Source organism: Carcharhinus amblyrhynchos, chromosome 5 (genome assembly GCF_965287045.1).
Source record: "Carcharhinus amblyrhynchos chromosome 5, sCarAmb.v2.hapA, whole genome shotgun sequence".
In the NCBI taxonomy this organism is placed as follows: domain Eukaryota; kingdom Metazoa; phylum Chordata; class Chondrichthyes; order Carcharhiniformes; family Carcharhinidae; genus Carcharhinus; species Carcharhinus amblyrhynchos.
Window position 1 is genome coordinate 6,282,422 of NC_137328.1, and position 16,231 is coordinate 6,298,652.

General features: G+C 44.2%; 1 protein-coding gene across 1 annotated transcript in view; it reads right to left on the reverse strand.

Annotated features, from left to right (window-relative positions):
• svep1 (sushi, von Willebrand factor type A, EGF and pentraxin domain containing 1) overlaps positions 1 to 16,231 on the reverse strand; it is a 201,119-nt gene that overhangs the window by 18,216 nt on the left and 166,672 nt on the right. The window contains exons 45-46 of the mRNA XM_080188416.1: positions 10,312 to 10,482; positions 2,404 to 2,499 (exon numbers count right to left, since the gene is read on the reverse strand). Coding sequence (XP_080044542.1) covers positions 2,404 to 2,499; positions 10,312 to 10,482 — 267 coding nt within the window. The remainder of the gene's footprint in view (positions 1 to 2,403; positions 2,500 to 10,311; positions 10,483 to 16,231) is intronic.

Here is a 16,231-nt window from a genome sequence, read left to right on the forward strand (position 1 = left end):
ACTCAGATTTGATTCCTCGCTTAGGTCACTGTCTGTTCGGAGTCTACACTTTTTTCCTTGTGTCTGCGTGGGTTTCCTCCTGGTGCTCCAGTTTCCTCCCACAGACTGAAAGACATGCTGGTTAGGTGCATTGGCCGTGTTAAATTCTCCCTCAGTGTACCTGAACAGACACTGGAGTGTGGCGACTAGGGGATTTTCACAGTAACTTCATCGCAGTGTTAATGTAAACCTACTTGTGACACTAATAAATAAACTTTTAAAAACTGTAAAAGCTTTAAACAACGTGGCATGATGCAGCACCAGTTTGGGCTGTGCGAGTATCGGGTACCAAGGCCTCTTCACATCATTAGCAGCCTGGCAGAAAGAAGCCTGATGTGGATCTACCGGCAGTACAGCCAAACAGGACCTGAAGTTTTTTCTTTAAAAAACTATTGTTGTAATTTTAAAAAGAAATTACATTTCAATATATAGGAATTTACAGCTGAATTGTTTATGGTCCGCATCAGCCTCCTCACACTCTACTTGCAACATCTCACCCTATCAGCATATCCTTCTATTCATAGGAGTGTTACAGCACAGAATGAGGTCATTCAGCCCTATGTATCTGCGCCAGCTCTCTGAAGAGCGAGATACCTGGCACTATTCCCCTGCCCTCTCTTCACGGCCCTGCCCATTTTCCTTTTTAAATCATACTCAACTCTCCGTTGAAAGCCTGGATTGAATCTGTCTCCACCACATTCTCAGACAGTGCATTCCAAATCCTAACCACTCACTACATGAAGAAGTATTTTCCTCATGTTGCTATTTCTTCTTTTGCCAATTGCTTTAAATTTTGGGCCCCCTGGTTCTCCATAGAATAGAATCCATGGAATCCCTACAGTACAGAAGGAAGCCATTCAGTCCATTGAGTCTGTACCGATCACAATCCCACCCAGGCCCTATTCCCCTAACTCCACACATTTACCCTTACCAATTTTAGCATAACCAATCAACCTAACCCGCACATCTTTGGACTGTGGGAGGAAACTGGAGCACCCGCAGGAAACCCACACAGACAGGGGGCAAATGTGCAAACTCCACACAAACAGTGACCCAAGGCTGGAATCGAACCTGAGTCCCTGGCATTGTGAGGCAGCAGTGCTAACCACTGTGCCACCATGCCATTTGATAGAGGGACCCATGCCTGAAGAGAATGATCCAGCCTTTGGCTAGCATTAGGTCATGCACTTATCTTGTACCTCCCTGCCATTCACCTTGAGAGGACAGACAAGGTCCCAGGTTAACATCTCAAATGAGGAAAGGCACCTCCAACACTGCAGCAGTCCCTCAATAATGCACTGGAGGTATCACTGTCGATTGTGTCTACAGACCCTGGAGTGAGAATTAAATCTGCAACCTTCTGATTTTATCCAAGACATGTTGGTAATTGATGGGAGGGAACCGGGTGTCTTCTGGACAGCCAGGCCTGTCAGGTATCTGTCAGAGCTCCTCCTACTATCGAGTATTAGTGGGTGACAATGAAAGAAGGAACACATAAATGGAGCATTCCCTTGACAAATAGGGAGGAAGAGGAGGAGCTCTGAGAGATATCCGACAGGTCAGCCTGTCCAGAAGGTGCCCAGCACCCTCCCGTCAATGCCTGCACGTCTTGGGATAAAGTCAGAAGGTTGCGGGTTCAAATCCCTCTGCAGAGATTTGAGCACACAATCTATAGAGACACTTCCAGTGCATTACTGAGGGGGTGCTGCAGTGTTGGAGATACTTTTCCTCATTTGTGATGTTTAACTGAGGTCTTGTCTCAAAGTGGATGGATAAGGAATTCACAACGCCTATTCTGCAGAAAAAGAGAGTTCTCCCTGGTGTCCTGATCCAACATTTCTCCCTCTGCCAACAGCTGCAAAAAGATTATCAGAGTGCTATTAGTGGAATCTTGCTGCACACACATTGGCTGCTGTGTTTCCTACACTGTAGCAGCAAACACGTTAAAAAGAGATTCATTGGCTAAGATATGCTCTGGAGTGACCCGAGTTTGGGAAAAGATTGCTACAGCTCTTCTGGATTACTAGTCTAACAGCACAATGACTATGCTATCATCATTAATTCCGAATACTTACAGACTATTCCAACATTTTCTATCTTTAGTCTGGCTGAATATATGATTCAGCATGGATATTGTTGGAACAGCAAAATTGGCAGCGACTGTATCACACCAGTGGCCAGGACACAGCCAATTTTTCCCCCTGTTAAATTAGGCAGCTTGTTTTGGTCTGGATGGCAACGTCACTCCATTTTCAAGCATCGTAACATGAAAGGTTGAAGTTAGCCAAAGTGGTTGACGCGTAGACTTCCAAGTGGAAGAGTTCTGCTGCAGCTCGTGGAGAGGCTCCATCCAGCAATACTCACGTGTTTCACAGAGACGCCCCATCCATCCTTCTGGACAAGTGCACGTGTTGGGTCTTTCACAGGCTCCACCATTTTGACAGGGAAATCGACAGACAGCTAGCAGAGCGGAAACAAGCAGCAAAATGGTTATTACAGTGAAGCGTGATTCTTTTATAAAAGAGAGATGCAGGACTAACTCTGGATAAATCCTGCATATTATTCCGCACCACGCTGAAAATGTTGGCACAATACACACGGGCGGATGAAGTAAGTATAAGTTTTTTTAAGTTTAACTTATTTATTAATGGAAAATCATGTCTCACAAATTTGATTGAGTTTTTTTGAAGGGGTAACCAAGAAGGTAGATGAGGGCAGTGCAGTTGATATTGTCTACATGGACTTTAGCAAGGCCTTTGACAAGGTACCGCATGGTAGGCTGTTGCATAAGGTTAAATCTCATGGGATCCAGGGTGAGGTATGTAAATAGATACAAAATTGGCTTCTTGACAGAACCAGAGGGTGGTTGTAGAGAGTTGTTTTTTTTCAAACTGGAGACCTGTGACCAGCGGTGTGCCTCAGGGATCAGTGCTGGGTCCACTGTCATTTGTCATTTACATTCATAATTTGGATGAGAATATAGGAAGCATGGTTAGTAAGTTTGCAGATGACACTAAGATTGGTGGCATAGTAGACAGTGAAGAAAGTTTTCTCCAATTGCAATGGGATCTTGATCAATTGGGCCAGTGGGCTGATGGATGGCAGATGGAGTTTAATTTAGACAAATGTGAGGTGATGCATTTTGGTAGATTGAACCAGGGCAGGACTTATTCAGTTAATGGTAGGCCAATGGGAAGAGTTATAGAACAAAGAGATCTAGGGGGACATGTTCAAAACTCCTTGAAAGTAGAGTCACAGGTGGACAGACTGGTGAAGGAGGCATTCGACATGCTTGGTTTTATCAATCAGAACATTGAATATAGGAGTTAGAATGTCTTGTTAAAGTTCTACAAGATATTGGTAAGGCCATACTTGGAATACTCTGTGCAGTTCTGGTCACTATTATAGAAAGGATATTATTGAACTAGAAAGACTGAAGAAAACATTTACTAGGATGCTACTGAGACTTGATGGATTGAGTTATAAGGAGAGGCTGAATAGACTGGGACATTTTTCTCTGGACTGTAGGAGGCTGAGGGGTGACCTTATAGAGGTCTATAAAATAATGAGGGGCATAGACAAGGTAGATAGTCAATATCTTTTCCCTAAGGTAGGGGAGTCTAAAACTAGTGAGTATAGGTTTAAGGTGAGAAGGGAGGGATACAAAAGTGTACATTGGGGCAATTTTATCACACAGAGGGTGGTGAGTGTCTGGAACAAGCTGCCAGAGGTAGTAGTAGAGGCGGGTACAATTTTGTCTTTTAAAAAGCATTTAGATATTTACATGGGTACGATGGGTATAGAAGGATATGGGCCAAATGCAGATAATTGGAATTAGCTGAGGGGTTTTAAAATACGAGGGCAGCATGGACAAGTTGGGCTGAAAGGCCTGTTTCCATGCTGTAAACCTCGACGAGTCTATGACTATTTGTGTCACAAAAGGCTTGCATTAACACTGCAATGAAGTTACTGTGAAAATCCCCTAGTTGCCCCACTCCAGTACCTGTTTGGGTACACTGAGGGAGAATTTAGCATGGCCAATGCACTAACCAGCGCATCTTTTGTGGGTGGAAACCAGAGCACCCAGAGGAAATCCCACAGACACAGGGAGAATGTGCAGACTCTACACAGACTGACCCAAGCCGGGAATCGAACCCAGGTCCCTGGCGCTGTGAGACAACAGTGCTAACCACTGTGCCGCCGTATAGTGAGTAAGGAAAACATCTTGAGGGATTTATCACTTTTAAAACCACTAGGACTGGATGAAATGTATCCCAAGTTACAGTGAAAAGGAAGAGTGTAAATAACAAAGACTCTGACCATCATTTTGCAATTCTCTCTTGGTACACACCTGTTCTGGAAGACTGCTCATTTTACACTAGCTTAAAAAGAGATGTGCTGTATTATTATGGGCCAGAGGGATATGTTGTTTTATTATAACCCAATCTGCCTAATCTTGGTGGTGGGCAAGTTATTGGAAGAGTATTTTGAGGGATATCATAAATGATCATTAAGAAAGGCATGGATTAACCATGGACAGCCAACATTGATTAGTTAAGGGAAGAACATGTCTTAGCTTTGGAAGATGCAATGGGAAATTCAATGAGGGGAATAGGTTTGACATATTCTTTCACTCTTTCATGCAATGTGGATGGAGAGGCAATGGCCTAGTGGTATTATTGCTAGACTATTAGTCCTGAAATATGCTGTTGTTCTGGGGACTAAAGTTGATGGTGGAATTTGAATGCAATAAAAAAATCTGAAATTAAGAATCTACTGATGACCATGAAACCATTGTCAATTGTCAGAAAACCCCAACTGCTTTACCAATGCTCATTAGGGGAGGCAATCTGCTGTCTTTCTGTGGCCTATATGCAACTCCAGAGCTACAGCAATGTGGTTCACTCTCAAATGCCATCTGAACAAGGAGTAACTAAGGATGGGCAATAAATGCTGGCCAGCCAGTCATGCCCATGTCCCACAAATCAATAGAAAAAAATCCTGGCATTTGTTGTCCATCACTAATTGCCCTTGAACTGAATGGCTAGCCTTGCAGAAGACAATTAAGAGTCAATCACATTGCTGAAGGGCTTGGAGCGACATGTAGGCCAGACTGGGTGAGGCGGACAGACTTCCTTCCCTAAAAGGTATCAGTGAACCGGGTGGGTTTTTTATGACAACTATTTCCTAAGATTAGCTTTCAATTCTAGTAGATCTTGAACCCGTGCCCCCATTAAGATTGGACAACTGGATTACTAATCTAGTGATGTTACCAATATACCACCGTACCTTCATAACAGGTATTAGAAAAGCTGGCTTGACAAATTGGTCAGAAAAGTAAGAGTCAATGGAATCCAAGGGCATAGCAAGTTGGATCCAAAATTGGTGGCAGAAGCAAAGAGATTGATGGGTGTTTTGTGATTGGAAGGCTGTTTCCAGTGGGGTTCCACAGGGCTCAGTACTCAGGTCCATGCTTTTCATGGTACATATCAATTATGGAGAGGTCTTGGCTTAATTGTATTATTGCTAGACTATTAATCCAGAAACTCAGTAATGTTCTGGGCACTCAGGTTCCAATCCCACCACAGCAGATAGTGGGACTTGAATAAAATAAAAATCTGGAATTAAAAATCCAGTAATGACCGCAAAACCATTGTCGATTGTTGGAAAAAACCCATCTGGTTCACTAATATCCTTTAGGGAAGGCAATCTGCTGTCCTTACCTGGTCTGGCCTACATGCGATTCCAGCTCCTCAGCAGTGTGGTTGACTCCCAACTGCCCTCGGGCAACTAGGGATGGGCAATAAATGCTGACCAGCCAAGTACCACGAATGAGTAAATAAAATCTTATGGAGCATGATTAAGCAATGTGGTTAATAGTGAGGAAGACAGTGGGCTACAGGATAGCATAACCAGAGACTCGGGTTCAATTCCAGCCTTGAGTGCCTGTGTGGAGTTTGCACATTCTCCCCGTGTCTGCATGGGTTTCCTCCGGGTGCTCCAGTTTTCTCCCACAGTTGAAAGATGTACAGGTTAGGTGGATTGGCCATGTTAAATGCATGGGATTATGGGGATAGGGTGGAGGGGAGGGCCTGGGTAGGATGTTGTTTCAGAGAGTCGGTGCTGATTCGATGAGTTGCATGTTCGCTTTCTGCACTGTGGGAATTCTATGATTTCTATAAATGGACTAATCATGTGGGCAGAAAAGTAACTAATGGAATTCAGTTTGGCGGAGCGTGAGATAATGTAGTGGGAGAATGAGCTGACTGATGGTGATTTTTAGCCTGAGAGTGCAGTAAATAAAGTCATTAAGGCAGCACAATGGGATACTTCCCTTTATTAACCAAGGCACAAAATACAAGAGCAGGGTTCTGCCAGAACTATATAAAACACTGGTTAGACCCACAGCTTGGTGATGTGAACAGTCTTGGTCACCACATTTCAGGAAGGATGTGATCGCACCAAAGGAGGCTCAGAGGAGATTTCTGAGGAGCAGAAAAGTTTAGCTGTGAGGAGTGATTGAACAGGCTGGGGGTTGTTTTCTTAGAATTGGGACAAGGAGAGATTCAATTGTGGTGTACAAAAATTATGAACAGGTTAGAGTGGACAGGAAGGAGCTTGTTCCATTAGCATAGAGGTCAATAAGAAGGAGCCACAGAATTAAAGGGATGGATGGAAGGATTAGAGGGGAGTTGAGGAGTAATATTTTCACTCTGAGGGTAGTGGGGTTCTGGAACTCGCTGGGCAGGATTTTACAGCCTTGCTCATCCCGAAACCGGAAGACCCCACCCGAGGTCAACAGACCTTCCCACGGTCTGCCCCTCACCCGCTCCAATTCCCATGGCAAGCGGGGCGGTAAAATTCCAGCCACTGTCTGAAAGGGTGAGAAGGGTTTGAAGTGCTATAACTTACAAAGCTACAGACCATGAGCTGGAAGATGGGATAACTCTTTATTTGGCTGGCATGGACACAATAGGCTGAATGCACTCATTCAAAAGTAAAGCAAAGTTTATTTATTATTGTCACAAGTAAGCTTACATTAACACTGTAATGAAGTTATTGTGAAAATCCCCTAGTCTCCACACTCCAGCACCTGTTCGGGTACACTGAGGGAGAGTTTAGCACAGCCAATGCACCTAACCGGCACGTCTTTGGACTGTGGGAGGAAATTGGAGTACCTGGAGGAAACCCATGCAGACATGGGGAGAACATGCAGATCACACACAGACAGTGACCCAAGCTGGGAATCGAACCCAAGTCCCGGGCGTTGTGAGGTAGCAGTGCTAACCACTGTGCCACTATCAGCCCCAATCTGTGCTTTAATGTAGTGTCTACATGACACCAGATTCATGGGATTATTGTTCAATACTTAGGAATGTGACTCTAATGATGTTAAATGATCCATCTTTTAGATAAGATTCCTGGGGATGGCGTTTGTTTTCTCACCTGGACAGGCACTATTTGATATTGGCTGCACCTGTGTGGATACGGCTCTTGTCTCCAAGTCAGAAAGCTCTGGGTTCAAACCCCACTCTGGATACTTGTGCTTACAATCCAAGCTAACGTGTCTATTACCAGTACTGAGGGAGTGCTGCTTTGATGGAGGTGCTGCCTCTGTCAAGGTCCCATCTGTCCTCTTGAGTAGATGTCAAAGATCCCATGGCAATATTTTGAAGATGAGCAGGGTAGTTATGGCGACTACCCTAGACAGTATTTACACCTCAATCAACATAATAATAACAGATTCTCTGGTCATTACCTCGATCAGAATTCTCCAGCCGTTCACACCCCGCCACTGCCACCAGCAAGGACGGAGAATTTGGTGCTCAGCCAAATCCCCGTTGGCTGCAGCGGGACAGGAGAATGCAGGCTGCGAGCAAGATCAGAGAATTTGGCCTCACATTTCTGTTTGGTGCAGTTGGCTGTTTGCAAACTGGCTGCTACATGACAACAACGTCTACACTTGTAAAAGTACCTGAAATAAGAACAGAAAATTCTGGATAAACTCAGTCGCATTGGTGTAGAGAGAAACAGAGTTAACATTATGAGACTGTATGAATTCCAGAGCGCTAAAGAAGAGTTGTATAAACTTGAAACATTAACTCTGTTTTTCTCTCCACAGACGCTGATGAGTTTATCCAGAATTTTCTATTTTCGCTTCAGATTTCCAGCATCCGCAGTATTTTACTTTAGAAGTTCAGAATTGAATTATTGGTGACCTGAGATAGTGCAAGGCGCCAAAGAAATGGAAGTTGTTTAGACGGTTTTATTGACGCCTCGCTTCGATCATTCCCCCTGAGTTTGGATGATGTAGAAAGGATTCAGGCCTAACAAAAATTCTTCTACCTACGGTTCCAACCGTGTGAGAGAAACAGAAAAGCTTTGATTCTGTAATGGTGTTGGATGGACACACTTCCACTATTTCTGAGGCAAAAGAAATTACGAAACAACTTCCTTGTTACAGCTGAGGTTTTTTTTCTCCCCACATTTAACTTCCACAGCCTCTAATCTAAAACAAAAGGTATTTGATGAGGCAGATCCTTACTGTGGTAATGCCTTAGTTGTTTTGTAGTTCCCCCTCATTTAAAAGTCTCTCGTCACCTCAGCTTAAATTTCCATTGCAGTATCTAAGCAAGTAGTTGCTAAGCAATGATACCTTTGCACTTACATACGGTAAAACAACACAAGATCCTTCACAAGAGCGAATATCAAACACAATAATCACCAAACCATGCGAGGAGATATTTGAATAGATAACCAAATGCTTGGTTGAAGAACTCACACTTAAGGAGTGTTTTAAAAGTGGAGACTTGAGTACATAATTCAGGCTGACACTCCCTGTGGAGTATTGAGCAAGTGCTGCACCCTCCAAGCACATGGGTCAGCCTGTATCACAAAGATAAAATAATTATTGTTTAACCATGGATGTTGGCACGTAAGTTGGCATTCGCCTTGTTAAATCCCTCTTAAAGCGCTATGAGTTGCCAGTGTGGGTGTGGGGTTGGTGGCCATTTTCAAATGTCATTAACATCTGCTGCAATTTTACCACAATTTGTCAGGCTCTGACTGCAAACTGGCGGGTATCTCTCCAGACGCACAACCAAGTTTTCAGACCATATCTCCCAGCATTTAGTGTAATGAAAACAAAGAACAAAGAAAATTGCAGCACAGGAATAGGCCCTTTGGCCCTCCATGCCTGCACTGACTATGCTCTTCAGGACAAAAACAAGAATGCCAAATTTCAATCTGGGATTGTGGTTTGCACCATCATTTTGGTGGGCACGGGGCCTGATTGAGCTAGCAAGGCTGGCTCTAGAGAGATTAGGGCGCCATTTAAAAAAAAAAATTGAAACTCCCTCTTCCCCTGTATGGACATGGAGAACTCCCCTCCGCAAGCATCGAGGTGACCACCACTCCCTGCCCCCCCACCCCCATCTCACCACGGAGGGATCGGGGGCTCCCTTGCCCCAGTTTTAAGGTACTGAGAAGTTAAACATGCATCTGTGGAGTGAAAAGCCGAGGCTGACTACTGATGTGTGTACAGCATGTCTAGGCTGAAAGGATGGGTGGGGAGATGGGGTGTCACCTATACATGCCGATCATATGCAATAACATGGCTTTTGGGGCTTGGAAAATGAGGTGATCTTATACGCTGTGTTGACTTATACACTGTGATTTGAGGTATTTTGCAAATGAATAAAGTTGAGCCTCTGGCCAGGTTGCACTGGGCGATGTGACGGCAGTGGTCAGCACAGCTGCCTCACAGCGCCAGGGACCTGGGTTTGATTCCTGTCCTGGGTCACTGTCTGTGTGTGCATGTTATCCCCGTGCCTGTGTGGGTTTCCTCTGGGGCTCCGGTTTCCTCCCACAGTCCAAAAGATGTGCTGGTTAGGGTGCATTGGCCATGCTAAATTCTCCTTCAGTGTACCCAAATAGGTGCCGGAGTGTGGTGACTAGGGGATTTTCACAGTAACTTCATGGTAGTGTTAATGTAAGCAAACTTGTGACCGATAAATAAACTTTAAGGTTGGATTAGTTGTAAAGTTTCCTGTGATGCAAGAGCCTGCAAACACAGGAAAATAAACCATTTAGTAAGGTCATTGGTACTGGCAGGTGACTGCAGCATTCACGCAAGTGTTATTCCAGATGAGGGACTCTTCTTTAGAAGAGTAGAAAAGTAGGAGGGAGAAAGGCAATGAATACAACTGTGCAATGATCAATGGCAACTAATTTGCACTCTGCAATTGGGTCAACTTTGGAATCTTTCTGTACCTCTGCAAATGGGGGGTGCACTCCAAGTTCCATTCTCCAGGCAGCTACTTTCTCGTGACCCTTGCAGCATGTATCCGCTGTAGCAGGTGTACGTTGCTATGTCTCCTACGTAGTGAAGCACTCCTTGGACAAATGCATTTTTCACTTGAACTGGTGCTCCACACGATATTTCTTTTTTTCAAAGAGAAAAAGGAAGAGGAGAGATTATAATTTACAAAATATTGCTTCAAAAAGTGACACGTTGCTGAAGCTTTTCATCTTCCACTCATCTGGACAAACACAAGAATGCCAAATTTCAAACTATCACAACAATTTATACCACAGGAGAAAAGGGTACTGATTGGTTGGCAAGATGCTGATTGGCCTTGGCCTTGCCATGGAGAATGTAACAGGGACCTACAAGCTTCGCAAGCTTCTGATAATTTTTTAAAAAAGATGCAAGCTTGGACATATTTCTTTAGCTTGCAGAGAATGGATCCCTGTGTATGAATATCCCTGCATAGGGCAACACATTGGCACAATGGTTAGTACCGTACCTCAACTAACATCATTAAAAAATCCCGACAGTGCAGAAGGAGGCCATTCAGCCTATCTTAACCAGGCCCAGACTCCTGCCCAGGAACCTAGAGCATTTGCAATGTCTAATCGACCAACCCACACATCTTTGAATACTAAAGGGCAATTATGCATGGCCAATCTATCTAACCTGCATATCTTTGGACTGTGGGAGGAAACGCAGAAGCAGGGAGAACATGCAAACTTTACGCAGTGGTCGCTCAAAACCAGAATCGAACCTGGGTCCCTGGCGCTGTGAGGCAGCAGTGCTAACCACTGTGTCGCCCCTTAAATGATTTGATCAGCTTTCTCATTGTTGTTTGGTGGAAACTTGCTGTGTACAAATTGGTTGGTACAAATTTGCTGTGTACAAATTGCAACATACCAACATTAGAAATTGGAGATAGAATAGGCCATTTGATCCACCATTCATCTGCACATTCTTCCACTATCTAAATATTTGGTAATTCCCTGAGTAAAAGAAAGCCTAAAAACTTGAATATATTAATTGAATCATAGAATCCTACAGTGCATAAGGAGGCCTTTTAGTCATTTAGTCTGCACCAACCACAATCCCACCCAGGCCCTATCCCCACAACCCCATGCATTTACCCTGACACTAAGGGCAATTTAGCGTGGCCAATCCATTCTTGGACTGTGGGTGGAAACCGGAGCACCCAGCAGAAGCCCACGCTGACATGGGGAGAATGTGCAAACTCCACACAGGCAGTGACCCAAACTGGGAATTGAACTCGGGTCCCTGGTGAGGCAGCAGTGCTAAGCTCTGTGCCACCATGCCGACTGAGCATCTGTAACTCCCTGGGATAGAGAATTCCAAAGATTCACAACTCTGAGTGAAGAAATATCTCCTCATCTCACTCCCAAATAACCGAACCCTTAATTTGAGACTATGATCCTGTGTTCTAGATTCTAGAGACAGAGGAAATATTTTCTCAGCATCTATCCTGTCAAGACTTTTAAGTGTCTACTCTTAAAGAGAGGCTAACATACATACCATATGCTTTCTTTATTGCCTGATGTACCTGCATCTACTACCTTCAACATTCACTCTCTTCAGCACTGATATACATTGTCAGCATGTATAGCATCTACAAGATGCGGTGCACCAACTCACCAAGGTTCCTTCAACAAACGCCTTTCAAACCCTTGATCTCTACCCCTTAGAAAGAAATGGGCAGCAGATGCACTGGAATACCACCACCTTCAAGTTCCCATCCAAGCCAAGGACTATCATACATCGGAACTATCTTGGTGTTCCTGCACTGTCATTGAATCAAATGTTGGCGTTCTCTTCCTAACAGCACTGTGGCTGTTCACACAGCACATGGATTGCAGCGGTTCAAGATGGTGGCTCAATACTTCCTTCTCAAGGGCAATACAGTTTGGGTAATATTTGCGACACCCAGATCCCATGAACCAATAAATAAATATTTGTATTTGAGGCAGTTCAGAGAAGATTCATTAGGCTGATTTCTGGGATGAAGGGGATGTTGAAGGAAGATTGAATGGATTGGTCTTATACTCATTGGTGATTAGAAGAAGTTGATTTTGTTGAAACAAAGATTCTGAAGGGCCTCAATTGGAGAGGACATTTCCCCTCATGAAAGAATCTGGAACCGGGGACAAAGTTTAAAATAAGGGGTGTCTGATATTAAAATGGAATTATGGAGGATCTTTTTCTGTCAGGAGGTTTGTTAGTGTTTGAAATTCCCTTCCCAAAGGCCAGTGAATATATTCAAAGCAGAATTAGTCAGATTTTTGATTGACAAGAGTTAAGGGTTATGAGAGCAGGCAAGAAAGACCAGATCAGTCATGATCTCATTCAATGGCACGAGTGGGCTTGAAGGGCTGAATGGCCTCCTCCTGTTCCTATTTCTTGTGCTGTTATGTTACTCACACAGAGTTGGCTTGATGAGAACAATGCGATGTCACATTATTAAATCACCCTTTCTCTTACAGGATCTTGTAAATATCAACCAGAGTGTCCTTAAAGAAAACACTTATCCAAGAACTTCTCTGTATTACTAATCTGTTTTGTGATTCTGTTAATTCTCCCAGCAGCTTACAAAATACCATTATCATTTTAATAGGATGTGGGGAACTGGTCCAGTTCTGAGTTATGGAAACGATGACCTTGTCTTTGCTTGCTTGTTAATTTTAAAACTTGCAGCTGAAGCTGTTCATTACAAGACTCTATAAGTGGCACAGTGGCAGAGTGGTTAGCACTGCTAACCTTCCTCTTCTGTCATCATTTTTCCTTTGCTGTAATTATTTGCTAATTCCAGGAATCTGGATTTGATTTCCAGCTTAGGTCACTGTCTGTGTGGAGTTTGCACATTCTCCTTGTGTCTGTGTGGATTTCCTCTGGGTTCTTCGGTTTCCTCCCACAGGCCAAAGATGTGCAGGTAAGGTTGATTGGCCATGCTAAATTGCCCATAGTGTCCTGGGATGTGTAGGTTAGAGGAGTTAGTGGGGTAAATGTGTAGGGTTGTGAAGTGGGATTGTTGTCTGTGTAGACTCAATGGGCTGAATGGACTCCTTATGCACTGTAGGGTTTCTATGATGAGAACAATGCATACAGAAGTGAACAGAGACTGCAGTGAGGGGGGGAGGGGGCAGGAGTGGACAAGGAAGGGGTTTGGTCAGCATCTGCACACAAATTGTTGAAGGTGGCAGTTGTGTGGTTAATCAGGTACACGTGATCCTGGGCTTCAGGTACAGAGGCAGAGAGTACAAAAGCAAAGTATCTTTAATCAATTGTTTATTTAATTTTGATTTTTTTTATTGTTACATGTACTAGTATACAGTGAAAAGAGTTGCTTCTCGCGTGCTATACGAAGTATATCGTACATAGAGAAGGAGAGGAGAGAGTGCAGAATGTAATGTTACAGTCATAGCTAGGCTATAGAGAAAGATCAACTTATTGATAGGTAGGTCCATTCAAAAGTCTGATGGCAGCAGAGAAGAAGCTGTTCTTGAGTCGGTTGGTACGTGATTTAAGACTTTATCCCGAGGGAAGAAGTTGGAAGAGAGTATGCTGGGGGTGCATGGGGTCCTTAATTATTCTGGCTGCTTTTCCAGGCAGCAGGAAGTGTAGACAGAGTCAATGGATGGGAGGCTGGTTTGAGTGATGGACTTGAAAATGGACTCTATTATTAAAATCTGCTTCAATTTCAGTTGAGGTATTGTACCCAGTTCTGGGCACTTCCCTTCAGGAAGGATGTGAAAGCTTATGAGAAGAAAAGATTCACAAGAATTGTTCGGGAGATGAAAGATTTCAGTTACGTGGAGAGATGAGAGAAGCTGGGGTTATTCCCCTTGAGGGAAGAGAAGGTTGACAGGAGACTTGATAGAGCATAGATGGCAATGGCACCCCATCATACGGGTCCATCTGCCTTGTATTCAGCCTGTGGTGATCCTTAGAGCATGTGGTGGAGTCTGGACAGAGCAGACTAGGAGAAACTGTTTTCGTTAGTGGGACAGTAAAGAACCAAGGTAGTTGGTGAAAGAACCAATAGTGACGTGAGGGGAGACCTTTCACTGCAGCAAATGGTTAGAATCTAGGTTGCACTGCTTTAAAGTGGAGGCAGATTTAAACTTAGGGATGGATTATTCACTGAAGGCTGGCTCCCCCAGCATTAATTTTGGGGGTGACCCTGTCTCCACTTGACTGGTTTGTTCTCCTTTAGTTTTATGAGCAACAGCCCCGAAATTAGTCTATCTCCAGGAGGAAGACCCCCTTCATACTCCAATTGGAAGCCAGCAGCTCTGTGCCACAGCAGGATGGGTGGACACTGCTGGCACTGCAGGAGGTCCAAGAGGAAGAGGAAACATGGACACCCCAAACTCATGCATGAACAAGCCTGGCCTGGGTCAGGTTGGTAGGAGCTGATGCAGAGGTGCCAGGGGTGTTGAAGTACATGTTGGAGAGGATGAGTGGGCATGGATGTGTGAGGATGGACATAGGGAAGCAAAACTGTGGAGGAAGGGGAGTGCTCTCCGATTGGCATGGGATGGGAAGGAGACACATTATCCAGCTTCTGCTAACTGCAGGGTTAAACCTTCTGGGTTACACATTGGGCACTGGTCTCTCCTGCCACCTGTTAAATCGGAGAGTCAGCACTTAAATGGCTCAATCGGGCCATGGATGAGTTGTCCATCCAACACCTTTTCTGCTGCTCATAAAGTTGTGCCGGGACATGCAGTAGATAGCCCTAACGTACAGGTCTACCTGTCTGTATCAGCCAACAGTGGTCCATGAAATTCAGCGCATGGATTCCAAAGCAAATTGGTTAAGCACCCGAAGGAAGGAATTAGCAGGGCTATGGAGCAAAGGGTGGGGATTGTCGAGTTCTTTGAGGCAGTTGGCATAGAAATGAGGGGCCAAATGGACTTTTTCCTCTGCTGTAATCATTTGCTAATTCCAGATGCTGGAATCATGTGATTGGTTCCCAAAATATAATCAGTATATGGTGAAGGGCAAATTATTACCAAATAGTTCTGTCCATGGGATCTTGAAGATGTTTGGTCACAGATTTTGTTTAATCAAAGAATTAGAGGAGGAATGGAATGGAAAGTGGCCATTGAACCCTATCCTACAGGTTGTCCACAATCTGCCCTCATCATGGACCCTGTCTCTGCCAATTAATTCCTTGAAGGAACATTCATAAAGTCTTCTTGGTGCCTGAAGTTCATCAAGTAAAATGCCAGAGTAATTTGCAATAATAAAAGCAGAAAATGATGAAATTTCTGCACAAATCTGGCAGCAGAGTTCATGTTTAAGGTCAATGAAGGACCTAATTGCTGGGTCAAAACCCTGGAACTCCTTCCCTAACAGAACTGTGAGTGTACCTACACTGCACAGGCCATGGTGGCTCAAGAGGTCAGCTCAGCACCACCTTCTCAAGGGCAATTGGAGATGGGGAACAGATGCTGGCCTTGCCACGTGAGGACATTTTAGGACTAATGACCTTAAATTTGATCACAGAGCTAGGTTTTCAAGAGTAATTAAAGGAGTTCAGATTTCGGGAGGGAATTCCAGATCTTGGGGCCTAGACAGCTGAAGGTGCAGCTGCTAATGTCAGAGCATTTGTCGAGAATGAGGGAGAGGAGAGGAGAGAATTGGAGGAGGAAAGATATTGGAGAGAGTTTTAGGAGGATGAAAATGAAGGAAGAATTTTCACAGAAATCTGGAATGTACTGGAGGTGGGAGTGAATTCAATCGCAAGTTGAGAAGGAATTGAATAAATATTTAACAGGGAAAATTTTGCAGGGCTGTGGAAAAGAGTGAGGGGTGGGTGGGACAGTGGAACTCATTGGCTAGCTCTGTTAAAGAGCTGGGACA